Source organism: Palaemon carinicauda, chromosome 4 (assembly GCF_036898095.1).
Source record: "Palaemon carinicauda isolate YSFRI2023 chromosome 4, ASM3689809v2, whole genome shotgun sequence".
Classification (NCBI taxonomy): domain Eukaryota; kingdom Metazoa; phylum Arthropoda; class Malacostraca; order Decapoda; family Palaemonidae; genus Palaemon; species Palaemon carinicauda.
In genome coordinates this window covers 174,248,973-174,276,087 of record NC_090728.1, presented here as the reverse complement: position 1 = coordinate 174,276,087, position 27,115 = coordinate 174,248,973, and the positions used below count along the sequence as shown (strand labels likewise).

Sequence of the window (27,115 nt, the reverse complement as noted above, 5' to 3'; positions counted from 1 at the left end):
AATCAAAATATCATTTTTAAATATTAAACTTAGCCGGTGAATATATAATAGCTGATTCACACCCATGGTGGTGGGTAGAGACCAGTATTAATACAATAAAGGCGTATATGCTTAGAGTTTTTGACAGTTATATCATAACAAAACCCAAATAAGTCTAGGTACCTGGTAAGGAAGCTGACTCTGACGATTACTCTGCCTTGTTAGTCAGTCCGCTTTCCTCACGAAGCCCAGCCATCCTCTCAGGATGCTGAAAGACTCCCAGGAGCTGTTATATCCAGGGCGGCAACCCATACAACAGGACCTCATCAAAACCCTTAATCTGGGCGCTCTCAAGAAATGATATTTGACCACCCGCCAAATCAAAAAGGATGCGAAAAGCTTCTTAGCCTTCCGTACAACCCAAAACAAGATTAAAAACATTTCAAGAGAAAGATTAAAAGGATATTGGAATTAAGGGAATGTAGTGGTAGAACCCTCACCCACTACTGCACTCGCTGCAACGAATGGACCCAGTGTGTAGCAGTCCTCATAAAGAGTCTGGACGTCTTTTAAGTAAAATGAAGCGAATACCGACTTGCTTCTCCAAAAGGTCGCGTCCATAATACTTCGCAGAGATCTGTTTTGCTTAAAGGCCACGGAAGTTGCTATAGCTCTTACTTCGTGCGTCTTGACCTTAAGCAAGCAACGATCTTTTTCACTCAAGTGAGAGTGAGCCTCTCGGATTAAAAATCTAATAAAATACGACAAAGCATTTTTAGACATAGGCAATGATGGCTTCTTAACTGAGCACCACAAGGCCTCAGATCCACCTCGTAAGGATTTGGTACGAGCTAAATAAAACTTAAGAGCTCTAACTGGACACAGTACTCTTTCAAGCTCGTTGCCTACGATCTCTGACAGGCAAGGTATATCAAACGACTTAGGCCAAGGACGAGAAGGCAGTTCATTTTTGGCCAAGAAACCAAGCTGAAGTGAACATGTGGCTTTATCTATAGAAAAGCCGATGTTCCTACTGAAGGCATGGATCTCACTGACCCTTTTAGCCGAAGCCAAGCACACTAAGAAAAGCGTCTTGAGGGTGAGATCCTTCAAGGAGGCTGAATGTAATGGCTCAAACCTGTCGGACATTAGGAACCTTAGGACCACGTCTAAGTTCCATCCAGGAGTTGCCATACGACGCTCCTTAGAGGTCTCGAAGGACTTAAAGAGATCTTGGAGATCTTTATTATTGGACAGATCTAAGCCTCTATGTCTGAACACAGAAGCCAACATGCTCCTGTAGCCCTTAATAGTGGGAGCAGAGAGGGAGCGAACATTTCTCAGATGCAGGAGAAAGTCTGCAATTTGGGCTACAGAGGTACTGGAAGAGGAAATTGATGATGACTTGCACCAGTCTCTAAAGACTTCCCACTTCGACTGGTAGACCTTGATGGTAGATGCTCTCCTAGCTCTCGCAATCGCTCTGGCTGCCTCCTTCGAAAATCCTCGAGCTCTTGAGAGTCTTTCGATAGTCTGAAGGCAGTCAGACGAAGCGCGGGGAGGCTTTGATGAAGACTCCTTACGTGGGGCTGCCGTAAGAGATCCATCCTTAAAGGTAGACTCCTTCGAACGTCTACCAGCCATTGAAGTACCTCTGTGAACCACTCTCTCGCGGGCCAGAGTGGAGCAACCAATGTCAACCTGGTCCCTTCGTGAGAGGTGAACTTCTGCAGCACCTTGTTTAGGATCTTGAAAGGTGGAAAGGCATAAACGTCCAGGTGAAACCAGTCCAGCAGGAAAGCGTCTATGTGGGCTGCCTCTGGATCTGGAACTGGAAAGCAGTAAGTCGAGAGCCTCTTTGTCAGAGAAGTCGCAAAAAGATCTATGGTGGGTTGACCCCATGTCATCCATAGCTTCTCGCACACAGTCTTATGCAACGTCCACTCCATGGAGATGACTTGTCCTCTTCTGCTGAGGCCGTCCGCCAAGACATTCCTTTTCCTTGCACAAATCTCGCCAAAGGAGAGATGTTACTTGCCTTAAATGGAGTTCCTTCTGATCCGTGGATCAAAGACCCGAGCATTCCAGACTGTCCATTGGAGCTCCCTAACCCAAATCCGATGCATCTGAAAACAATACATGGTTTGGGTTCTTGATCACAAGAGAAAGACCTTCTCGAAGTCTGATGTTGCTGTCCCACCAAGTCAGACATGTCTAGACTGAGTTGGAGATTGGGAAAGAGATACTCTCTAAGCCCTTCTCCTTGTTCCAATGGTTTAGGTGAAATTGGAGAGGGCATAGATTGAGTCTCCCCAGAGAGATAAACTACTCCAGCGACGAAAGCGTTCCCACGAGGCTAGTTCAAACTCTTACAGAGCAACTGTTTTTCTCTTGCAAGTGAAGGACTTTTAACAGAGCTTGTTCCATTCTTGCGGGAGACGAAAAGGCTCGAAAAATCAGACACTGTATCTCCATTCCCAAATAAAGAATAGTCTGGGATGGGGTACTGTAAGTTACGACTTCTCTACGTTCACTATGAGACCTAGCTCCTAGGTTAGGTCTAATGTCCATTAGAGGCTCTCCAGACAGCGATATAATGACGACGCCCTGATTAGCCAGTCGTCAAAATAAAGGGAGGCTCTGAATCCTCAAAAAATGTAGAAAGCTTGCTACATTTTGCAAGGGCCTTGTAAAAACAAGAGGAGCAAGAATGAGGTCGAATTACAGTGCTCGACATTGGTACATTACTTCCCCGTCCACAAACCTCAGATGTTGTTGAAAGTTTGGATGAATCGGGATGTGGAAGTATGCATCCTGAAGGTCGAGAGAGACCATCCAGTCGCCTTCCCTTACTGCTGCCAAGACAGATTTGGTAGTCTTCATCGTGAAGTTTGTCTTGACAATGAACACATTGAGCGCACTTACATCTTAAGTACTCCTGCAGAGAACGTGGCTGCCAGATCATTGGAGCCATCCCTGATAGCCTTGTTCCTGCAGAGAACGTGGCTGTCAGATCATTGGAGCCATCACTGATAGCCTTGTTCATGCATGACATAATTGTACAGCAAAACTTCAAACGCTCGAAAAACTCCTAACAGGAGATGGTCTAGCTCTGAAGCCGACCATAAAATCTTGGAGCGTCTCATGGCCAGGCGACGGGGAGAGTCTATGAGGTTTGAGAAGTCTCCCTGGGCAGAGGCAGGAACTCCCAAGCCGAGAACTTCTCCCGTGTCATACCAGACGCTCGCTCTATAAGCCAGTTTAAAAGGAGGGAAAGTAAAGGCTGTCTCCCCCAAACTCCTCCTGGTGATCAACCAGTCGCCTAGCAAACGTAAAGCTCTCTTAGAAGAGCGAGAGAGCACTAGCTTAGAAAACAACGGCTTCGAAGTAGCTAGGCCTAGTGTAAACTCTGACGAAGGCGAACGAGGAGCAGCAGTTACAAAATGGTCCGGACAAAGATCCTTAAAAATCAGCATGATTTTTTTAAAGTCCATAGAGGGCTGAGCAGCTTTAGGCTCCTCTCCGTCTGACAAAGTCCCCAAAGGAATATCAGTAGGAGGGGGAACAGCAACTTCCTCATCTGAAGGAACCTCGTCCGACAATTGCCTAGTCTCATGCCTGCCGCGGTGGCAATGCTTGACAGGCAAAGTCAACACGCAAAGGAGCAGCAGTAGCAGTCAAGGAAGCGACGTCATGTCGCTGCTGAAAGGACTGACCAGCAACAACAACAGGAGTTGATGGACGCTCGACGTCAAGTCGAGACTGCCTAGACTGAGCAGTCAAAACAACCCTTGACTGCGGTGCTTGACGCTCAACGTCAAAACAAGGCAACTGAGCTGGTTGGCGAACGTCCTGAACGTCAACACGAGACTGCAGCAGCGGCTGAACGCCAACACGAGGCTGTGGCAGCGGCTGAAAGTCAACACGGGACTGCAGCGAGTGAGGATCCAAGTCACGTGACTGACGTGACAAACTACCGACATCACGTTTCATAACGTCAAAAGGACGAGTAAAAGCTCGTTTGGGCGGCTGACGGCCAGAGTCTCGATCAGCATAACGGCGAGGATCATCGTGAACCTGCTCAACGGTATACTCCTCCACAAGGGAGGCAAGCTTAGTCTGCATATCCTGCAGGACAACCCATTTAGGATCAACGGGAGTTGGGACGGGCCGAGACGATGGTAACGTCTGTGTTGGCAAAACATTGCCTTTACTGAGACTCTCGGAGCCCGTGTTACACTTACGTTTAATCGGCGAAACAGTCTTCCGACGACTGCAAAGGGTCAGAGCTGTCCCAATGGCCACAGCCAGGACGCTGGACCTGTCCTGAAGGGACTGACTTTCGCTTCAAGGGTCTAGAAACCTTGTCGCCAAGGTTTCTTTTGCGAAAAGTCTTCGGATGACGAGGAGAACACAGTCTCACCCATCTTATGGTAAGGGAGATCTTGACGAGAAACGTCCGATACCAAAGAGGGAACGTCTGTACGTTGGTTAAAGCCTCTCGTGCCCTTAAGTCCTACGACATTACTTCTCCCTGGTGCATGGGAGCCTGAAAGAGGTCTCGGACTAGGGGAGCGACAAGCACGACAGACGAACCCTCGGTCGCAACATTAAATACACTTTGCGCACTTTTATAGGTAGTAGGTTGGCCAGGGCACCAGCCACCCGTTGAGATACTACCGCTAGAGAGTTATGGGGTCTTTTGACTGGCCAGACAGTACTACATTGGATCCTCCTCTCTGGTTACGGTTCATTTTCCCTTTGCCTACATACACACTGAATAGTCTGGCATATTCTTTACATATTCTCCTCTATCCTCATACACCTGACAACACAGATTACCAAACAATTCTTCATCACCCAAGGGGTTACTGCACTGTAATTGTTTAGTGCCACTTTCCTCTTGGTAAGGGTAGAAGAGACTCTTTAGCTATGGTAAGCAGCTCTTCTAGGAGAAGGACACTCCAAAATCAAACCACTGTTCTCTAGTCTTGGGTAGTGCCATAGCCTCTGTACCATGGCCTTTCACTGTCTTGGGTTAGAGTTCTCTTGCTTGAGGGTACACTCGAGCACACTCTCCTATCTTATTTCTCTTCCTCTTGTTTTGTTAAAGTTTTTATAGTTTATATAGGAGATATTTATTGTTATTACTCTTCTTAGAATATTTTATTTTCCTGTTTTCCTTTCCGCACTGAACTATTTTCCCTGTTGGAGCCCCTGGGCTTATAGCATACTGCTTTTCCTACTACGGTTGTAGCTTAGTAAGTAATAATAATAATAATAATTATCACTTTATCACTACGATTTTCTGTTTTTTGCACTTACTTCACTGATATCGTATCTTTCAATAATTTCATATTAGGCATGAATAAAACTGATTTCTACCTGAAGCACGCAATTTTCCCTTACATCAAAAGGTTATAATTGCGAAATGAGTCGTATAATGTAAGCACATTAGTACAAAATGAAACACACATGCAAAAATCAGTAAACATATATATCGAATAAAACGGAAATATATAAAATTAAAAAGGATCAGTGACTGGGGAGGAGACTAAACACTAGTTCACTAAAGACTACGTTTTCAATCTCTCACCGTACAGTGCCTTGGGACGAGAATCAAAACTAAAAACGTTTTATCCTCTCTCCCCGTACAGAGACTTGGGACGAGAGTAAAAAACTGAATCGAGAACAACGTTACTCGCTCCCAAACTCCTTACTTGGGACGAGAATAAAGATCGGATCGTTCTCTCTTTCTCTCTCTCCATCTCTCTCTCTCTCTCTCTCTTGTCACACACAAGAGAAATGACCATTCAACCTTCGTCAATAAACAGGTTATTTGACCAAAGGAAAAAACTGAAAGGGCTAAGAAATTGAAAATTAACAAGTTCCTTTAAATTAGTATTTAAAACACTTCAGTTTGAAAGAAGAATGAACAAAACGTCAAAATCGATTTACTCTTTCTGCAAAGTGAAACCGTGATTCTCTCTTTCTCTATCGTAACGATAGAGCGCAAACTGCGTAGCATAAATAAACCAAACGTTAGTTCATCTTTGAAAAAAACAGCACGAAGACTATTCAAAGAATATATTTCTTAAAATATTTTCTAAAAAATATTCATTTCATAACTCTTACAGAGCAAATGATTTAACTTAACGAAAATAAAAGTTGAATGGGCTCAACGTTGTTTAACTTCGTTTTCCAAGTTAGGACCGCCTACATCTCGGACTAGGGGAGGAATAGGTAAAGGTCGCATATAAACAAAACATAAAATTTATCTTCATGTTTAGTATAAATGGAAAGCTAATCGAAGAGGCCTAATAAAGGCGGGTGAGATATAAAATATATAGAGGAAAATCTATAATTATCAACAATAATTTATAACGTGATAAAATAATTACTAAAAGCCTTAAACACACTTCCGTACACTGAGGGAAGGGTCGGCCATCTTTACTCTATGGAAAAACCAGAGATAAAAAAGCAAGGGCAAAACACTTTTCCTCTCCTTTCAAAAGCATTTCTTTTGAAGATAGTATTGAATAATCCAACACGGCGAAAGCTATAAAACCAAAACCAAGTACTTCACCAATTCGGTAGAAAACTCGAGGTCATAAACGAGTGGAATCAACTTGTCGATGGAACCGACAGAGAAGAACTGAGGCTGTTTACATGTATATGCGGTATCTGACCGATAGTCGGCGCTGGTGGGCACACCCGCAACCTTCATGGCGATCGCTCGCGAGTTTTTGGAATCTGTCGAGCCGTCGGAGACGTCAGCTATTATATATTCACCGGCTAAGTTTAATATTTAAAAATAGGGAATGGCTCCAGCAGCATTGAAGACATTCTCGGTTTTACAGGACAAAAGATTTATATACACACACAAACAAATGTAATAAAGGTAAAAATAATTGCTCCACTATGAAAATTAGAATTTTAATAACGAAATTTCTTATTTCCATACTCACCTAATGTTCATATTGCTTCTTCTCCAGAAGTACGGTTTAATCGACACTTACCAGTAAAATTTAAAAATTGAAAAACTATTTCATTTTATTTTGCTTCAAACAATACATACAGGAACAAAGCCTTCTACCGTAAGTGGTAGAAACTCCAGCTTGTCTCCTTGGGAAATATAATTTTCAGTTTCAAAGTCGTCGTTATCGATCCTCTTGATACTATGAGTCAGTGGGGAGGAGGGTGAGCATGTTTATGAATATCAGGTATGTATAGAAAAAAAGAAATTTTATCATAACTCTAATTATTTTAAAGAATCTCCCTTGATGTTTATATTCTTTACTCCCACACACTGTTGGAGATGAAAGCTGCACGTTCATCTAAATGCGAACATGGGATACGTTGCATGTTCGGTAGGATTGTAGTAGGGTGGGCACTTCTTCAAAGACTTGTGAGTGGATATGAGGATGAATGCTCTACTGTGCCCGGACCAACTCTAGGTTGGTGCTCCGAACGTGATATAATACTGCAGTCTTTATGTGCCTGACTGTCTTTCTTAAGATTGGGCACGTTCATCAATAAACGACAATACGAGTCCAAAATCTGCACAGACAGAGGGTTTGTATGAAATTTTTTACTTCTTAAATTTTGATTTTTGTAGATTAAATTATTTTCTCTTGCCCCATCTTTAAATTATCTCAACATTTATTTTTATTTTGTTTCAGAATGTTACAATTCCCTACTAACAAAAGGACTCATAGGGTAGTAGTTAAAAAATACTACTGTACAGTTTAAATCCAGAATTTGGAGTATTATTTGATTCAATGAAACTTTTGATGCTCTTGCCAACAAAGTCATCATCAAACGAAAGTCTGAGCAAACAGCTGAAGAACCACCTCCAACAGACACAAAAGGAGAAAGAGCATGAAAGTGGAAAACCTAGGAAGTGGCCTTTAAAGTGCAATACTGTTAAGGTGTTTCACTAGGAACTCTGACGTTGAATGGGTCATTCACTAACAATAATTTCCTTGAGAAGCAGAGTGATAGCCCTGATGTTCTAAAGTAAGGCCTTGATTTGTTAATGAATACATTGATGCAATTAACACTACTTCTAGCACAGGTCCGTCATGTCAGATACAGACACACACTGTAACTTTCTAAAAATGTTTCGGAGAATAAAGAAATATATTGGCTGGTTTGAAATGTTATCGGCATAATAGTAAATTAAACTGTGGTACTTTGTATTAGGCTGTGGTGGATCAGTGTACCCAATCATGAACTAATTATTTCCATAGATGGTGATGGTGGATAGGTATAAGGAAAAGTGAGAATAGTTGTGACAGGAAATTGAGAAATTTACTGTTATCATGCCCTTTCAGTATTTATATTTACTTATGTCTGAGCATAATTTGCCAAGAATAGGAATTTGGTAATAAAGATGTGCCTTCGTATGTAGTATTCATAAAAAAATTTTGAAGTATGTTTTTCATTCCAGGCACAGCCATTAATTATTTTTTTCTAATTATTGGACTAGTTCTTTTCTCTCTAATGTAATAAATATAACAAATTTGTAAGCACAGTAGGGTCCCGAATTATGCGAGAATTTGGTCGATCAATGACCTCGTATAAATGGAAAATCGCATATTTCGTAACACACAACTAACAGAAATAATTCTATTTGGGCCATGGCAATTAGCAACTTGCCTATTCAAACGTGTTTACCACTCATTTCCAATACTTTCTATGTACTATACTGTATTATTTTATAATATCAAATTGTTCTTGTAAATAAATCAAACATTTAATATACTTTAAAGTTCTAATAACTTGAAAAAAAGGTTAAAGTTACAACCAGGATGGCTGTAAACACCGTATATTTCCCGTTATAACACGACCCAAAATACAGACAAATTTTAATGTTTGTCATATCTATTGTATAAGACAACTGGTGAATAGCAAAACCATCACTGTACTGTATAGAGTAGCTTTTGTTGTATCATTGAAAATCCTAAATTATCAAAATAAAGGAGATTTTATATCATGAGTTTCCTAAACACGCCAAAAAGCACAATAAAAAATGACGACCATTGTTTTGTTTACGTTTATCTCCGATCATAATAAAGAAACACACGCATTTACACATCTGTGTATAGGTTAGTTTTTACATGATGATTTTGTTATTACCAATTTTGTTCTACTTGATTTTTCTTAGAACTTCAAAATAAATGAAATAATGTTTTCCTTTATGACGCCACCTGAAACGGAAACCTTCCATTTATTTACTGTATGCTCCATCTTCGATCATAATAAACAAATGAATGCATTAAACACACATGATCAAAGTGATAACTAATGATATTACAAACATTTAGTAAACATTATGTTATTACAAATATTTTACTTACCATATCCATATAAATTCCTAAATTCCTAGCAAAGCTGGAAAACTTTTTTTTTTCTTATGCGTTTAATCCACAATACCAAACTGCCGCTAGTGACAGAATGATAATTTACGATAATTCTAAACTGTTACGAAAGATAATTGTCCTTTCCATATCCAAAATACTTTTCCTAACTTCAGTTATAAGTCATCTTGTACCCACCTCAATTATGGAACCATATGGAAAAAAGGTAAAAGAAGAAGAAAGTACTAGGCCGATTTTTAAAATCATCGAACAATTAGGTTACCGCTATAACGTTCGATGTGATAGAGAGAGAGAGAGAGAGAGAGAGAGAGAGAGAGAGAGAGAGAGAGAGAGAGAGAGAGATAATGATGGTTTTAAATGTACTAATTAAATAAACATGATAGGTTATAAGACATTGGTGCTTATGCAATATTAACTGTATAGATGGTTTGAATAATTTAAGAAATGGTATGAACAATTCTCTGTTACTGTATTCGTACGCGCATATTCTTGAGAGTGGAAGCTAGACATCAGCTGATGTGATCACAGCCAAAAGTAAAACAAAAAGAAGTCACCAATGCTCGATTTTTAAAACACACCCGAAATTTAAAAGCATAAGTACATGTTTTATTATAGTGCAACTGACTATCTAATGAGTAAAAATTTTCTGGAATAGAATGGTGTTTCCTAAAAAATAGTGGTTTGCTGACGAAATCAGAGTCCGTACTTTAAGCTATGATTGAAATGGATGCATGCACGGTAAATTTTTTTGTTTCGTATTTAATTGACACTTTATAAGAAAACCTATTTTGGTTTCCTCATCTATATGTAAGTATTGTATAACACCAGAGAGAGAGAGAGAGAGAGAGAGAGAGAGAGAGAGAGAGAGAGAGAGGAATCGGCTGTTGTAATCGAATGCCGTGTTTTTGTTTCTTGTACTACCTGAAGCGTAGAATTGATCGCCAAAACTAACAATAGTCATGTTAATTTCATTATTAAACTCAAGTTACCATATGTGAACTAAGATTTTATTTCTTACAGAGAAAGAGAGAGAGAGAGAGAGAGAGAGAGAGAGAGAGAGAGAGAGAGAGAGAGAGAGAGAGAGAGAGAAATTTGATACCAGAAAACCTCAAATCCCCCTTTCTCTCTCTCTCTCTCTCTCTCTCTCTCTCTCTCTCTCTCTCTCTCTCTCTCTCTCTCTCTCTCTCTCTCTCTGGTGTTATACAATACTTACATATAAATGAAGAAACCAAAATAGGTTTGGTTAAAAAGTATCAATTGAATACGAAACGAAAAAAATTACCGTGTATACATCCATTTCAATCGTAGCTTAAAATACGGCATACGATTTCGTCAGCAAACCACTATTTTTTAGGAAACATCGTTTTATTCTAGAAAATTGCTACTCTTTAAATAGTTAATTGCGCCATAAGAAAACATGTACTTATGTTTTTAAATTTCGGGTGTGTTTTGGAAATCGAGTATTTGTGAATTCTTTTTGTTTTATTTTGACTGTGATCACATCAGCTGATTTCTAGTGCCGCTCTCAAGAATATGCGCGTACGAATACAGTAACAGATTTGATACCAGAAAACCTCAAATCTCTCTCTCTCTCTCTCTCTCTCTCTCTCTCATCTCTCTCTCTCTCTCTCTCTCTCTCTAGGAAATAAAATCTCAGTTCACATTTGGCAACCTGAGTTTAATAATGAACACTTGTTAGTTGTGGCGATCAATTCTTCTCTCAGAGAGAAGTTTTGATAAATAAACTCTGTACTATACAAAACAAATCTTTGTAAAGTAGAACAATACTGTTTAAAATATGACAAAATATTGTCAACTCGTAACCGAAGTTTAGGCTATTCACTGCTGATAAACGAACCCAGCCTATGTGTGAAAACCTTGAACACCCACAGGGAAAAATAAAGCTTTTATGTATACTGTACTAAACAGAAATATTCTTTAATATACAATCAATATTAAAACAAATTAAAATTATTGAAAGGTTAGAGAAAAAAAAAGATTACCGAGAATGTAACCACAGTTCTGTTTATATTTTGTCAGTTGGACTTGCAAAGTTGAAGTTGGTTTCATTGTTCATGTGGAATTTTATCCTTTAAGAGGCTATTTATTATGAAATTATGTTAATCAGATGTAAGGTAAATATAATTTAGTAACATTTATTATCAAGCACTGTATTCAGGGCAACCAATATACTTAAAAACACAATAGATTTGATACATTCTGTAGTGCTTGACTCCCAGACTTTGAACAGCTTCCCAGATACAGAAAATTTATTTTTGAAAAATAGCCATCGCATAAATGGGGAATCGCATAATTCGAACACACATAATTCGGGACCGTACTGTAATTTGTATTTTTCCTAGTATACAAACCTGGAGCTATTTATAGGGTATACATTCGGCATAGCTGAAAGACAAGCCATGATAATGTTAGTGAGGGATAACTACCCCATCCGTTAGTTAGCAGGTGAGGGGTGGGGTAGACTGGTTACCCCGCTCAGTCACACCTCTAAGGCTGAGTAACCACTTTGCTTTATGGCAGGACTTCTCGGGGGACAGGGTGGCGGGCCAATTTGTATAAATAGCTCCAGGTTTGTATGATAGGAAAAATACAAATTACTTACAAATTTTTTATTTGTTCCGGCGTAGATACAAACCATCCGCTATTTATAGGGTGACTTACTCTTAGGAGGGAGGAAGTCCTCACCAACAGGCCTTGGTCATGACCCGGGGTCCTCTCTACTTCGATCTGTGATCGAAAGTAGAAGGGACCCTACCCTCACTAAAATCAAGTGCCGATATGAGGTAATGCACTGACAGCGGCCTACAGAAGCTTGTGTGTGAGTGGAACTAATACTGTGACTTGTCTTTAACATAGGAACTCGAGTACAAAACCTATTGTTCTTAAGACTTACCCAATACCCTTCCTCAAAAAGGTATTGGGGACGTAACAAAGTATTCTTCTATACTTAGGAGTCACAAGGGAAATGGGTCTTACCTGCAGCAAGGTGAGGTCAGCGAGGCTGAGGCTTTCGGAGCTGTTTTCCCCAGAGGGGAGAAGGTGAAAGGAAGAATGGAGCCAGGCATTCTTACTCATTCACCCCAGACTAATCTGAGTAACCTCAGCCCTCAACCCTTTGCTACTTGTCCATCAAGGAGCCTGAGGTGTTTGGACCATTTGTTGTGCGACCACCACAGGACCGATGGAAAAGGTCTCCACGTTCTTGTGGGTTACGTCTTTGCAGGTAGTGGGCCGTGAAGGTTGATTGCCGCTTCCACATGCCCACTTAAAGTATCTGCACCACAGAGTAGTTTCTTGAACGTCCGGGACGTAGCAACGCCACTAACATTACGAGCTTTGGGTCTTAGGATGGAGGAGAGTCTAGATTGAGAGCAACCTCAATTGCCTTCCGATCCCAGAGGGGAAGGAAATTCTTGAGATCCTCATTTTGACCTTCCCCGTGCTGGTCAACAGTGCTGACACACAGGGGCGAGCTGGTATCGTTATTTTAAGGTAACCCCACAGACTCCTCACTCAGTAAAATCCCAGTTGATGAGTTTTCGGTTACCGAACGTAGACTCTTTATTCGAAATGGGCTGCACCTAGGGTACAGCACACTCGGATTTTGAGTCTTGGCAATCCACTCAGGGACGTCGCTGAGGATTACTTCTCCCCATCTCCTAGAGTAGGAGACATCAGAAGATGGACCATACAACACACTAACTCTCTTGATCAAAGCCCAAGTGAGTACAAAGGCCGTCTTCCATGTAAGGAAGCGATCTGCTGCCTGGCATAAAGGTTCGTAGAGAGGGGCCTTCAGAGACTGAAAGACCCGAACCGTGTTCCCAGGAGGAGGCTGAGATCTGACGGGGGACAAGTTATCTCAAACTTGTATAAGTAAAGGCATCGATGGGAGAGAATCCCCTTTCACGACATCAGTCACAAAGGACCGAACACTTCGCCTGGAAGACCGACGCTGAAAAGTGTCTGAGGTGTCTAGACATCTTTTCGGCAACTCGTTGCGAAAGGCCTCTCTGAGAGAGGTGGTGTAGGATCGTCCCAGGCATGAAGTCGAAGCAAAGCTACGGCTTAGGAAAGTGTTAGCATGTGGCTGCTTGGAAGATCGTGTCTTGGAGGAAGATCCCTCGGAACTCCGTCAGGAGCTGTAGAAGGTCCGGAAACCATTCTGCGGGTTGCCATAATGAAGCTATTGGAATTCTGTCAGGGGCTAAAGAAGGTCCAGGAACCATTCTGCGGGATGCCATAGCAAAGCTATTGGAGTCATTGATAAGATCTTGCTTATCCTGACTTGGCTGAGGACTTTTTCACCAGACCGAATGGGGGGAAAAAAAGGCCCACCTCTAGGCCGCCCCACTGATCTTGGAATACATCTTGTTTGAGGGCCTGGTGTTCCGGAACTGGGGAACGGTCGAGTGGGAGCCTGAAGTTCAGTGCCGCTGCGAGCATAACCACAGTGGGGGACCTCACAAAGTTAAGACTTTGTTGGATACAAGAAGATTCCAAGACACTAGGAGCCCACTATCTGAGTGGTTTTGCATGCACATTCCTGTACCAGGAATGACGCGAGCAGATGGGGGCAACTAGTCGTCCTCTGTCCATCTGAGGCTTTGTACTGCAAGATGGTTCTCTAACAGAAGTGAATGCTGGTACCTTTCTGAATCGGGCCAACGGACGAGACTGGAATGGTGCAGCATATGCGCCCCCCCCCCCACCTCTCTTTTGATGCATTAAGGAGAGCATCAGATCCAGAGGGAAGACGAGAAGACAGGCCTCTTTGCAGAAGTCTTGTCTGCCACCCATCATCCGCGAATTGTCCAGCGGTGAGGAGGGGGAGTGCATAGCAATAAACACATCTCGAGATGATGTCGAGACGTGTAACTATTTGCACGTTCTTGCAATGAAGGGAACAGCCTGTCCTCCCTCCAACTGCCACTAATCCAGTGTGGTTGGCCGAATAAGACCGATACCATACGGTAAACCAGTTACTCAGTACAGCTTATGTTATAATAGCGAATCTCCATAGAGATTGCTTTCCGGACAAGAAACTGTACGGTAATCACCGAACGCATCCAACCAAACCCAAGAGGGAAATGAGACGTATTTTCAATCTATTGTTGGATGGGTAAAAAGCATAAGTCTACTACGGAGTAGTAACACCGAACTGTGAGCATGACAAGCATACAGGCGTAGTTCGACTTAAAAGTTGTGTCCAGAACTCAGTTGGAGAACATTGAAAACGTTCGTAACGGAGGTTTCTCCTTCTTAGGACAAAAAACCTTCGTACTTCTCCGTCTCCAATCGGTAAACTAGCATTTATATTAAATGTTCCCTACCAGGGAAGAGATATGCTTATGAGAAGTTTCCAGCCAAAGCCTTTGTAGGAGACTAAGACTTCCGATCGGGGGAAAGGAAAAAAATGCCTACAGTATAAGGAGGCAGAACGTAAATGCCGTATGTCTGGTTACAGGAAAGTAGCCAAGTTATGTACTGAATAACCTGGTTTCAGTAAGGGATATAAATATACAACTTGACAGAACGGAGTTCTAATTGCAAGATGCATATAGCCCTTATTGGCAGAAAAATCGCTTGCACGCATATATGTACTTGCCCATTTGCGCTAGCGCATGCGTATTCTCTGCCTCCAGGAAACGTTTGCAACAAATCCGGTTGCGGGAATAATGTATGTGGCATGAATCGCAACATTATTGCCCAAGGAATTTTGATCGTTGACTAACTGTAATAATTTCTTGAATGAGAGCACATTTTCTCAAAACAAAATATAAAGTTATAGAAGCGATCATTTCCCCTTTGGTTTACCCCTCCTCTTTATGTGAGGGGCTAGCCAGTGTTCATTACACAGAAACGGATGTCTGGTTACCTGAGGGTGGGGTTTGAAACGTTCATAAACGTAATGAAAAGTTGCCCACGCTGTTGCTATCGTTCTTTTAACGTCAGCTAACAATGTTCCTTCGGGACTAATTGTTCGAAACAATAACCCTGTAAAGGATAGAATAAAAAAAATTCTCAGAAGCCTATCGTGTAAAACGGAAAGTCGTCGTACCCAGGGTACAATAACGGGGGAGGCTGACTACATCAAACAGTAGAACCTGAGTTTAAGACAATAATCTCGCGGTTTTGTCTTGGCTAGAGCGCATGCTCCGGGAAGGCTTACGGCCTTCATGAAGTTTTAACAACACCCATTGAAGTTCTGTAAAACTTCTCAGAACCGAGTCTCCCGAAAAGGGTGAAGTCTCGTATGTGGGGGTTTGCTTCAATAAGACCAGACATAATTGCCATCGACCACTTACCCGAAGGAGTTACCATCGAACGCTTTCTTGCTAGTGAGAAAACTATTGTCTAATTCAGGCAAGGCTTGCCGGGGGAAATGAACTGAAATGTAAAGAATTTTTTCATTCCCCGCTAATTTCCATCTGCTAACCAAACTACTCAAAGTGAAAGGGTGGAGGAAAGATGACGGTGGTTCGTTCGAAAACGACAAGATCGGTGCTGGAAAAACCAGACTAGCTGACATAGTAATCACCTAGGAGTGTAGAGTGACGTATTAAGTCACATATTTGGAAGACCCATCCTGACGGGGGGGAGGTTGACCATAGAGTTTTCAGAAAAAACTCTGGATCGCGGAAACCGAGAGATTCGGATGAGAACCTAGGGGTTCAGAATATCTATTTGTAAATTCCTTTCTCACAACCTTAAGGGATGTTGTGACAAGACCCCGCAGGAACTCTGTCGCTGATTCCTGATAGAATTTTCAGGAATCGTGTTACGTGACTAGGACCCAAAGGAACTGTGTCATAGTTACCTGTAGAGTTGGAAACCCCTAGGCAGCAGGCATCCCTCTGTCATAAGAGTAAAACTCTTGATGACGATGGGCGCGCGCAAACACTTCATGGGACGAGAGTTCGAAAACTCTCTGACAAGAGAGTAAAACTCTTGTGCACGCGCGAACACTTCGCGCAACGAGAGTTTGAAAACTCTCTGTTATAAGAGTTGTTCGTGCACTTCAACTAATTGCGCGTGCCTAGTTGTTTGTGTGCATAAGGTTGGTCGTGCGTGCGTGCAGTGTTGGTCATGCTTGCCAAATCGGCTGTGCGCGCCAATCTTATTGTGAGCGCCAAATTGGTCGTGCGCGCATAAGGTTGGTAGTGTGCGCCACATCGACCATGCGCGCCAGATCGGCCGTGCGCGCCAGATCGGCCATGCGCGCCAGATCGGCCGTGCGCGCCAAATTGCTCGTGCGCGCCAGATCACCCGTGCGCAAATAAGGTTGGTTGTGCGCGCCGGATCGGTCGTGCGCGCCACATCGGCCGTGCACGCCAATTTGGTCGTGCGCCCCAATTTGTGCGCAAGAGCTCTCAGTGTGGCAAGAGTACTCACTACTACGTTCACCCGAAGGTTCACGATAGCCTGTGTTGTGTGAGCACGAACGATCAACACAACGAGAGTCCGCAAACTCTGTCATATAAGTATGACTATGATCACGAGAACCCAAAGATTCAGCGTGAACTGCGTTGTGAGACCCCAAAGGGTCAGCGCAAATGAGAAAAGGAAGTTTCTCTGTCACGAGACCCCGAAGGATCAGCGTGACTAAGGGCGCGAGAGACCAAAGGCCTAACGTAGCCTGTGTTGCGAGACCCCAAAGAGTCAGCGCAACAAGAAACTGAAGTTTCCCTGTCACAAAACACGGAAGTGTCAGAGTGACTAAAGTTACGAGAGCCCAAGGGTTCTGCGTAGCTAATGTTACGAGACCCCGACGGGTCACCGTAAGGACAACGAGAGTCCGCAAACTCTGTCATATAAGTATGACTATGATCACGAGAACCCAAAGATTCAGCGTGAACTGCGTTGTGAGACCCCAAAGGGTCAGCGCAAATGAGAAAAGGAAGTTTCTCTGTCACGAGACCCCGAAGGATCAGCGTGACTAAGGGCGCGAGAGACCAAAGGCCTAACATAGCCTGTGTTGCGATACCCCAAAGAGTCAGCGCAACGAGAAACTGAAGTTTCCCTGTCACAAAACACGGAAGTGGCAGAGTGACTAAAGTTACGAGAGCCCAAGGGTTCTGCGTAGCTAATGTTACGAGACCCCGAAGGGTCACCGTAAGCAGAAACAGAAGTTTTCCAGTCACAAAACACAGAAGTGTCAGAGTGACTAAAGTTACGAGAGCCCAAGGATTCAGCGTAACTGATGTTACGAGACCCCGAAGGGTCAGCATAACGAGAAACCGAAGTTTCCCTGTCACAAAACATCGATGTGTCAATGACTAAAGTTACAAGAGCCCAAGGGTTCAGCGTAACTAATGTTACGAGACCCCGAAGGGTCAGCATAACGAGAAACCGAAGTTCCCCTGTCACAAATCACCGAAGTGTCTGAGTGACTAAAGTTACGAGAGCCCAAGGGTACTGCGTAACTAATGTTACGAGACCCCTAAGGGTCAGCGTAATGAGGAACCGAGGTTCCTCTGTCACGAGACCCCGAAAGGTTAGCGTGATTGATGGTACAAGTTCCCAAAGGTTCAACATTACCATCGTTACGAGAGCTCGAAGGTTCAGCGTAACTGAAACCTGAAAGTTTCGAGCGGAGTCCCGAAGGACTCCTACTGTCATGAGAACCCGCAGGATCAACATGATGAGAGCCCGAAGGGTCACGATCACGCCAGCCCAATGGGTGATCGTAACGAGACCCTGAAGGATCAAGGAGAACCAGCAGGTTCAAAGATACCTCCGCAGGGGAGGTTTGTTCTCCCGAAGGAGAACGTCGCTTAAGATAGGCTCTCGCTCCGCCCCTGAAGGAGAACCATAAGTGTAACGGGGGACCGCCAATGCCTAGAGGCGGTCTTCTCTCGAGAACGAGAGACTCGTTCCCTCGAAGAGGTAACCTGCTTCGGAGAAAGCTCTGCCACCGCCCCTGGTGAATCCGCAAACTCCTACAAGTTATTTCTCGCAAACGAGAGGGAAGTTCTCCCAAAGGAGATCGCCTAAGACAAGCTTTCTCCCAGCTCTACGGGAATAAAGCGTAGGCGTAAAATATCTCTCTCGCGAACAAGGGAGAAGTCCTCCCGAAGAAGGGCATCGCCTAGGACAAGCTTTCTCCCAGCCCTACGGGAATAAAGCGTAGGCGTAAAATATCTCTCTCGCGAACAAGGGAGAAGTCCTCCCGAAGAAGGGCATCACCTAGGACAAGCTTTCTCCCAGCTCTACGGGAATAAAGCGTAGGCGTAAAATATCTCTCTCGCGAACAAGGGAGAAGTCCTCCCGAAGAAGGGCATCGCCTAGGACAAGCTTTCTCCCAGCTCTATGGGAAAAAAGCGTAGGCTTAATAATATCTCTCCCCCGAATGAGAGGGAAGTCTTCCTGAAGAGGGACATCACCTAAGACAAGCTTTCTCCCAGCTCTATGGGAAAAAAGCATAGGCGTAATAATCTCTCTCTCGCGAACGAGAGAGAAGTCCTCCCGAAGGAGGACATAGCCTAAGGCAAGCTTTCTCCCAGCTCTATGGAAAAAAAGCGTAGGCATAAAAATTTCTCTCTCGCGAGAGAGAGAGAGAGAGAGAGAGAGAGAGAGAGAGAGAGAGAGAGAGAGAGAGAGTAGTTCCCCTCGAAGGAGGAACATCAAATTGAAGGTTGACAGCGAATGCTACCTCGTAATGTGGGCAGCTCACAAGCTACCACATGGAGTGCAGGATAACCCACAGGGTGGCCGTAGCAATCAATCTTTTCTACGTCGCTGCTACCTGTGAAAAAGAAAGTTGTGATCAAGTACAATTCATGTTCCGCTGCACAACATACACTATTCGGGGAATAAGTCACCTTCCTTGTAAGATAATTCCTCGAAAGGGAGCTGAACTGTTATACGCCTTAATTCAGTAATGAAACAAACACACGTCAGTGTTGAGAACCTGCCGACCATCAGCGCAGGGTAGGGCGGCAACGACAACTCCTTTACGGCAGAGGCAGTTGGATACGTTGTCAACAGTGATTAAAGTTACAAGTATCTAAGAACATAAACGTATATTTCCCTTTATACATATATACTCATATATGAGATAAATGAAAACACACACAAGAGAAAAAAATCAAGGCAAGTCTTTGCGGGAGAGAAAGGCAGCATGTCCGTCCTCTACCGAGCCGTAAAGTAAAGTGGTTACTCAGCCGAGATGTATGAGTGAGCGGGGTAGCCAGTCTACCCCACCCACCACCCGCTAACTAGCAGATGGGGTAGTTATCCCTCACTAAAACTATCATGGCTCGTCTTTCAGCTATGCCAAAAGTATACCCTATAAATAGCGGAGGGTTTATATCTACGCCGGAAGAAATACTTTTTTAGTTCTATATTTTCTTTTCCTCAATTAATTTGACCTTTTCCTCAGCAATACAGTACAGTAGACCCCCGCCATACGACATTAATCCATTCCGGAGTTGGTATCGTATGGTAGGCAATAGAATAGCTAATGCGTGCAAAACCCCAGGTAAAAACATTGAAAAATGACAAATTCGGAGATAATTTGTATTTTTCCTAACTATACAGACCTTAGCTATTTAAAGTGGGTATTACTTTCGGCATAGCTGAAAGGACGAGCCATTAAAATTTTAACGAGGGTTTACTACCCCACCGCTAGTTAGCATGGAGTAGGGAGGGTAGTTAGCTACCCTCCCCCCTCACACACCTGTGTGGTAAGCTCACTTTGCTTAGAGGTAGGACTTCATGGGGGACAGGGCTGGCGGGCAAGTTTGATTAAATAGCTAGGGTTTGTATAGTTAGGAAAAATACAAATTATCTCCGAATTTGTCATTTGTTCTGTAACTGGAATACAAACCACGCTATTTAAAGTGGGTGACTTAACCCTTAGGAAGGGTGGAATAAGTCCCAGCCATACTGGCTTTTGGCTTTTGCCCGGGGACTCATTATCTGAGTGTGTCAGCACTCAACAATAAAGAGTCCCTGCACCTCGCTCGCACCTTGCTATGCAAGGGCTGCAGCCTAAATAAGCTGTGTGTGAAGGATTAGGTGTGACTCGTCCTAGGAAGTTGACCTGAAGTTCTTTAGATGGAAAACTTTAGGCTAATACTTTCCCAATACCACCTCGTCAGGGTATGGGGACGTGACAGTATTAACTTAATACTAGGAACACAAGGAAGCATGGTTTACCCGCAGTGGTTTGAGGTCAGCTGTGGAGAGAACCCAGGAAGCTGCTTTCCCCAAGAGAAGGGAGGATGAAGAAAAGAATATGGGCCAGACATAACTTCTCTTTCATGCAGACTAAAACCAGGTAACAATGCCCTCAACCCTCTGCTACTTGTCCATTAAGGAGCCTGAGGTTTAAACCAGCTGTTGTGCAGCCACCACAGAGCCGATAGAGAACGTATCGAGCATCCTGTGGGTCACGTCTTGCAGGTAGTGGGCTGTGAAGGTCGTCTGACGCTTTCACACTCCTGCTTGTTGAACCTGCGTCACTAAGAAGTTCTTCTTGAAGGCCAGGGGCATAGCTACGCCCCTGACATCATGCGCTCTAAGGTGACATGACGTAGGAGGGTCAGGATTCAGGGACAGATGGATCGCCCTATGAATCCATGCCGAGATGGTATTCTTGGTGACCCTCCTCTTTGTTCTCCCAGTGCTCACAAACAAAGCTTGCACTTGGGGACAAATGCAACCGTTCTTTGAGATAACCTTGGACTCCTTACTGGACACAGTAGGGGAAGGTCTGGGTCATCTGTTACAGAACGAAGACTCGAAATCCGGAAAGAGTCGAATCGAAGATCCGGCACTCCCGGATTCTGTGTCTTAGCCACAAATTCAGAGATGAATATGAACGTTACCTCCCCTCATCCCCTTGCATGGGCGATGTCAACGAGAGACCATGAAGTTCACTGACTCGCTTGGCCAAGGCCAATGCTAGTAGGAACACCGCCTTCCAAGTTAGGTGGAGATCTGAAGCCTGGTGAAATGGTTCGTAGGGAGGTCTCTTAAGAGGCCTGAGAACTCGAACCATATTCCATGGAGGAGGTCTCACTTCCGACTGAGGGCAGGTAAGATCATATCCTCGTCTGAGTAGGGAAAGTTCCAGCGAGGGAGAAATATCCAGTCCTTTGAGCCTGAGGGCTAGACTTAAGGCTGAGCGATAGCCTTTCATTGCCGAGACTGAAAGGCGCATTCTTCCCGCAAATATACGAAGAACTCCGCTATTGCTGGAATAGTGGTATCGAGTGGAGAGATACCCCTCACGATTCCAACTACAGGAACTTGCCACTTTGCCTGGTAGACCCCTGCGGATGATCTACGCAGGTGTACAGACGTCCCATTCGCAACTCGTTGCGACAATCCTCTCTTAGCGAGGAGATGCTGGATAGTCTCCAGGCTTGAAATCGAAGCGAAGCTACGGCTTTGTCAAAGATGTTGGCATGTGGCTGTTTGAGTAGGTTGTGCCGTAAAGGGAGTTCTCTCGGAAGTTCAGTTAGGAATTGCGGAAGGTCCGGAAACCATTCCGCGTGATGAGCCACAAAAGGGTCATCGAGAGATTGACCGATATTCTGGTCTTGTTGAGCATCCTCCTCATCAGACAGAATGAGGGAAAAGCTTACACATCGGTGCTGTCCCACCGTTGTTGGGAGGCATCTTGCCAGAGTGCCTTGGGATCTGGGACTGGGGGGGCAATACAGCGGGAGCTTGAAGGTCAGCGCTGTAGCGAACCGATCCACAGTTGGGTAACCCTACAAAGTCAGGACTTTGTTGGCTACTGGATGATCCGAGGACCACCCGGTACTCATTATCTGAGAAGCTCTGCTTCGACCGTCGGCGAGTACATTCCCTTTGTCTGGCAAGAAGCGAGCCGATAGAGGAATCGAGTGGACTTCGGTCATCTCAGTATCTCTACTGAGAGATGGGATAGCTGCTTGAAAAGGTACCTCCTTGCTTGTTGATGTAAGCCACTACTGTGGTGAAGTAGCTCATCACACCACAGAGTGATCCGCCAGGTCCTTGTTGGAACTGTTGAAGGGCCAGGAAGATGGCCTTCATCTCTAGCAGATTTATATGGAGGCACTTTTCCGATTCTGACCACAGGCCTGAGGTCCTGTGGTACAGAACGTGCCCCCCCCCCCCCCCCCTTCCTTTGAGGTGTCCAAAAACAGCATCCAACCCGGAGGAAGGAATGAGAAGATCCACTTTCCTTCGTAGGTTCTTGCTTGTCACCCACCACTGGCGATTCGTCTGTTCCACAGGATCCATAGGGGTCATGGTGTCCGGGGAATCGCAGCCTTGATTCCACCAGGACATGAGTCGCCCTTGGAGAGACCTCATCCTGAGGCGACCATAGAGAACTAGACGAGCCAAGGGTGAAAGGTGACCGAGGAGACGTAACCACGATTGGGTTGGAAGCTCTTCTCGTCTGAGGAAAGGGCTTGCGACTCTTCTCAGCCTTGCTATCCTGTCGTCTGATGGAAAGGCGTTATGGAGATTGGTGTCTATAATCATGCCTAGATGAACCAGTCATTGATCGGGCAGCAGAACGGACTTCTCGAGACTTACCATGATCCTTAGATCCTGGCAAAGTCGTAGAAGTTTGTCTCGGTGTCAAAGAGGGAATGACACCGAGTCTGCTAGGATCAGGCAGTCATCCAGATAATGGAGGAGACGGAAGCCGATCCTGAGTGCCCATGATGAGATTATGGTGAACAGTCCGGTGAAACCCTGTGGTGCTGTGGAGAGACCGAAACACGGCACCTTAAACTGGAACTCCTTGTAGTCTATGCTGAATCCTAAGTACTTCCTTGAAGACGGATGGACTGGGATCTGGAAGTACATGGTCTTCAGGTCCAGAATACACAAGAAGTCTAGCGGTTTACTGTCAGACTAACTGTGTCTGCGGTCTCCATGCTGACCGAAGTATGCTTTAATCTGGACCTCTGCCCACAGAGTTCGCCGCCTTGTTGATCCCATGACAAGGGTATTAAATGACACCGGATTCGTCCTCAGGGGAGGTAGAGGTGTTGTGAACAGAACGCGATATCCTTGACTGATTACGGAAATCGTCCAGGAAACGGCCCTGAGTTGCCGCAACCTGTCTGCGCAACCTTGTAGGTATCCCGCCACTGGCGGACACGCAGGGGAACTGGCAATCCTAGCGTTTGCGGCCTCGGCTACTCCTTCTAGGATTCTTCCCTCCCCTGAGGGACTAATTGCCTTTCTTGTCCTTGACCGGAAAGGGCTTAGACCCCACTATCTTAGCTGCCGTTGTTTTGGTGGGGCGTGGTTGCTGAGAAGAGGAGTCTCTGTATGTGAACTCCCTCGAGGGGAAAGAATCACCGGCAGGAGAGACTGTTGGACTTAGTTTCTCCCTCGTAGGTTGAGCAGGAACGGGAGAAACTAAGCCTTCAGCTACTGCGGGATGTGAAGAGGCAGAGCTATTAGGAGATACCGCATTGGATACCTCTGACACCACAACGTCGACAATAGACAGAGGATCAACCTCTGCCAAAGTCGGCAATTGCTTGACAGCGGCACCCAATCGGATGATGTCAAGTAGAGCTTCCTTGGAGGGCGAACCCTCGAGCCCCAAGGAAGACCAAAGCTGAAACAAATTAGTTAATGATATATCCTCCCCCGGGGGGAGAGGTGGAGCTGCCTCGCTAGGGGAGGCAACGTCATCTCTCGAACCCCGAGTTTGGGAAACAGAACCACGGTCTACGCTACCACTCGACGGTCTCTCGAAAGGGACTGATCGAGCGGGAGCTTTGGAGGAGGTTTGGGCAACGGAAGAAGAGTCCTTGGTATTTTCTCCTTTCAAAGAAAACTTCGAAGGAGAAATATCCCGCCTGGACTTCTTCTTACGTCGCCAAAAAAACCTCTCCCACTAGGAGGTAGACCACTCCCTACACTCACCACACTTCTAACCACTATCACACCATTGGCCTCTACAGTAAGGGCAAAGGGTGTGAGGGTCTGTCTCGACCGCCGACATGAATGTTCCGCAGGGGCGGTCGGGTAATCCAGGACAGGTGCGCATAATCGCAGAGGCCAACTTCACACTCAAACCTGTCAAAGAAAAAGCAAAAAAGCATTAATGGCTGCCAAGAGCAAGGCGAGGATGAGAGAGGACACGTCCGTCTACCATCCGAGCCGAGAGCAAAGTGAGCTCAAGCACAGGTGTGTGTGAGGGGGGGGAGGGGTTAGCAAGCTACCCTCCCCTACCCCCGCTAACTAGCAATGGGGTAGTAAACCCTCGCTAAAATTCTAATGGCTCGTCATTTCAGCTACGCCGAAAGTAATACCCCTATTAAATAGCGTGGTTTGTATGTCAGTTACGGAACAAAAAGACAGCGATTAAACAAAGCAAAGGAAACTGGAGGCTAGTAACAGATGTCTTGATCGCTTCAGTAGCCACAAGATGAGCGAGATATCAGCCATGAGCAACCATACCAGGCTGCCAGACCCTTGATAATTCTTAAACTGGCTTTGCCAGAAGTAACCCCATTTAATTGACTCATTCTGTATCCACATAGCAACAAACTTCACTTCATTATAAAATTACTTTAACTCCAGCATGAGCACTTTTCCAAACCAATTATACTAATACTAGATTGTGTCATACTGTATTAAACTTGAATAACATAATTCACCTGCTGACTGATCTGTGGGGTGAATATGGTTGGAATTGCATCACTCCTTATTCTTGTTGTACATCCAGTCTTGTCAAAACATGAGCTTTCAAAATGATCAGAGCACAAAACTGATCTCTTACTAGGAGTCCAAAATTCTCTTTTCATATTTGCAATCCATTGTTTTAACACATCAGGCCGGCTGAATGGAAATCTGTGGGAGATAAAGTTTTCAAGAAAGGCAAACAGCACACAAAATAAACTGTTTTTTAACTGAAATGATAATAATGCTATGGAAATCATTAATTCTAAGCCTAAATAACAAAATTGAAAAAAACTCTTTAAACTTTGGATAAGCTAAGGACATTCAAATCAATAATCTTCTCAAATTGCTTTAATTCTTAACTAACACATATGCAACTCCTTCCTAATGTTTACTACGTTATTTAGCCCTCAAGCTCAAGAGACTTACAGCCACTTTGTTTTTATTTATCTCTATTTTTTTAAGAGGGAAATAATGATATCAAAACAGCAAATTTTAAAAGTAACTTGCATTTTCCCTCAGTATACAAACATAAATCCTTTAATTAGGGAGATTGTTTCAGCTGGAATCAGTTATCAAAATCGGATAACAAACTGTTATTCACCTGGTGAGGAGTTCCGCACCATTTCCAGTCAAAGATTCCTCACTTTTGATCTTTTAACCCAGGACTGAGAGAGGTGGTTGAGGAGAAAAGTTGGATTGAAGAACTCAAGTTTGTATGGCTAGGAAAAATACAAATTACTTTAAAAATTTGTTATTTGTTCCTGTGCATCATACAAACCCTTGGTTTTTAATTAGGGAGACTCACTACTTGGTGGGCTGAAGTCCCTTGAAACCAAAACTGGAGGGTTCAATTTTCTTTCCTAGAAGTGATCTACACTTTATCTGTAGAGATGCAAAACCAAGGCCACTGCCACCCTCAATCCGTCTCTCATGTGGATGAAAGACTGATAGGACCTAGGTTGTACATGAATACATGTACCTTATCAAGACTGGAAAACCCTTTACCCTGAAGTGAACATCAGTTGGAGTAAAATACCAAGTATGATGATCAATGGGTTGGTATAAGATCCATCATCCCACACTCATTACAGGGGGATAGGGAGAGATACTTCTTTAAACTTAAAGAATAATGCTCTGAAGTGAAACTTACCCCACGTACTGTAACATGAAGACTTACCCGCGCGTAACGTTTCAACCTCTTTGTCCACAAGCAGGGGGAAGAATGAAGGAGAAGGGCTAGTTATACTACCATTCAATCCAGACTTACATCTATATATTACACAGCTTGAGCAGCCAATACAGGTCCAATTGTAAAGCAGTCAAGGGACTTATGGATGGTCTGTCTCTTCCAGACACCATCCTTCAGCACTTGGCCCTCCTGAAAAGCAAGGGTGGGGCCAACATCCCTAACCTCGTGATCTTGGTCCTATCTGATGCTTCGACACTCTCTCATTAGTCGATGAGTAAGCTCTGCAGATTTTTACACGAAGCCAAAAAGAGACTGTTCCTTGACACCTCCTTCTTATATCTGCCAGTGCTAATGAAAATCTATGAAACTCAGGCCTGAGATGTTGGGTCCTTTCCAGATAGCAACACAGAGCCCTTGCGGGACACAAGAGCATCTTCTCTTGATCCACACCTCATAAGAGGATGGAAAAGGACTTGAGCCTTGGGTCCTACACCGCCTCCTTGTTACCTGTGTCTGCTGCCGAAAACGTCGCCGGCTGAGCTGCCAACTTCTTCACAGTCAGGCCCTAAGCTGGGCTGACACTGCCACATCTAATGGCAGAAGAGAAAATGGATTTCGAGCGAAGCGAAAAATCTATTTTTGGGTGAGGTAGCCATGTCGTCCTGATGGAATTTCCTTCATTAGTAGCTTCCTAGGTATATTTGACTACAGTGATATATCCCAGAGAATTTACCAAAGGTATCCAGAATTCTAACTCCTGGAGCGAATATCCCTTAAAATTTAAAAAGGGATATCGCGTAATATCAGAGGATGTATTCTTGACACGTCTCATAGCTATCTACACCCCTAATAGCGCTTTCGCTTTGAGAGGATAAGTGGCAAGAAT

At 44.1% G+C, this 27,115-nt stretch overlaps 1 protein-coding gene across 1 annotated transcript in view; it reads right to left on the bottom strand.

The window, feature by feature from the left end:
- The window catches only part of LOC137640203 (uncharacterized), a 129,986-nt gene that overhangs the window by 82,532 nt on the left and 20,339 nt on the right, over nt 1-27,115 (bottom strand). The window contains exon 2 of the mRNA XM_068372739.1: nt 25,016-25,208. Within this exon, the coding sequence (XP_068228840.1) occupies nt 25,016-25,208 (193 nt within the window). The remainder of the gene's footprint in view (nt 1-25,015; nt 25,209-27,115) is intronic.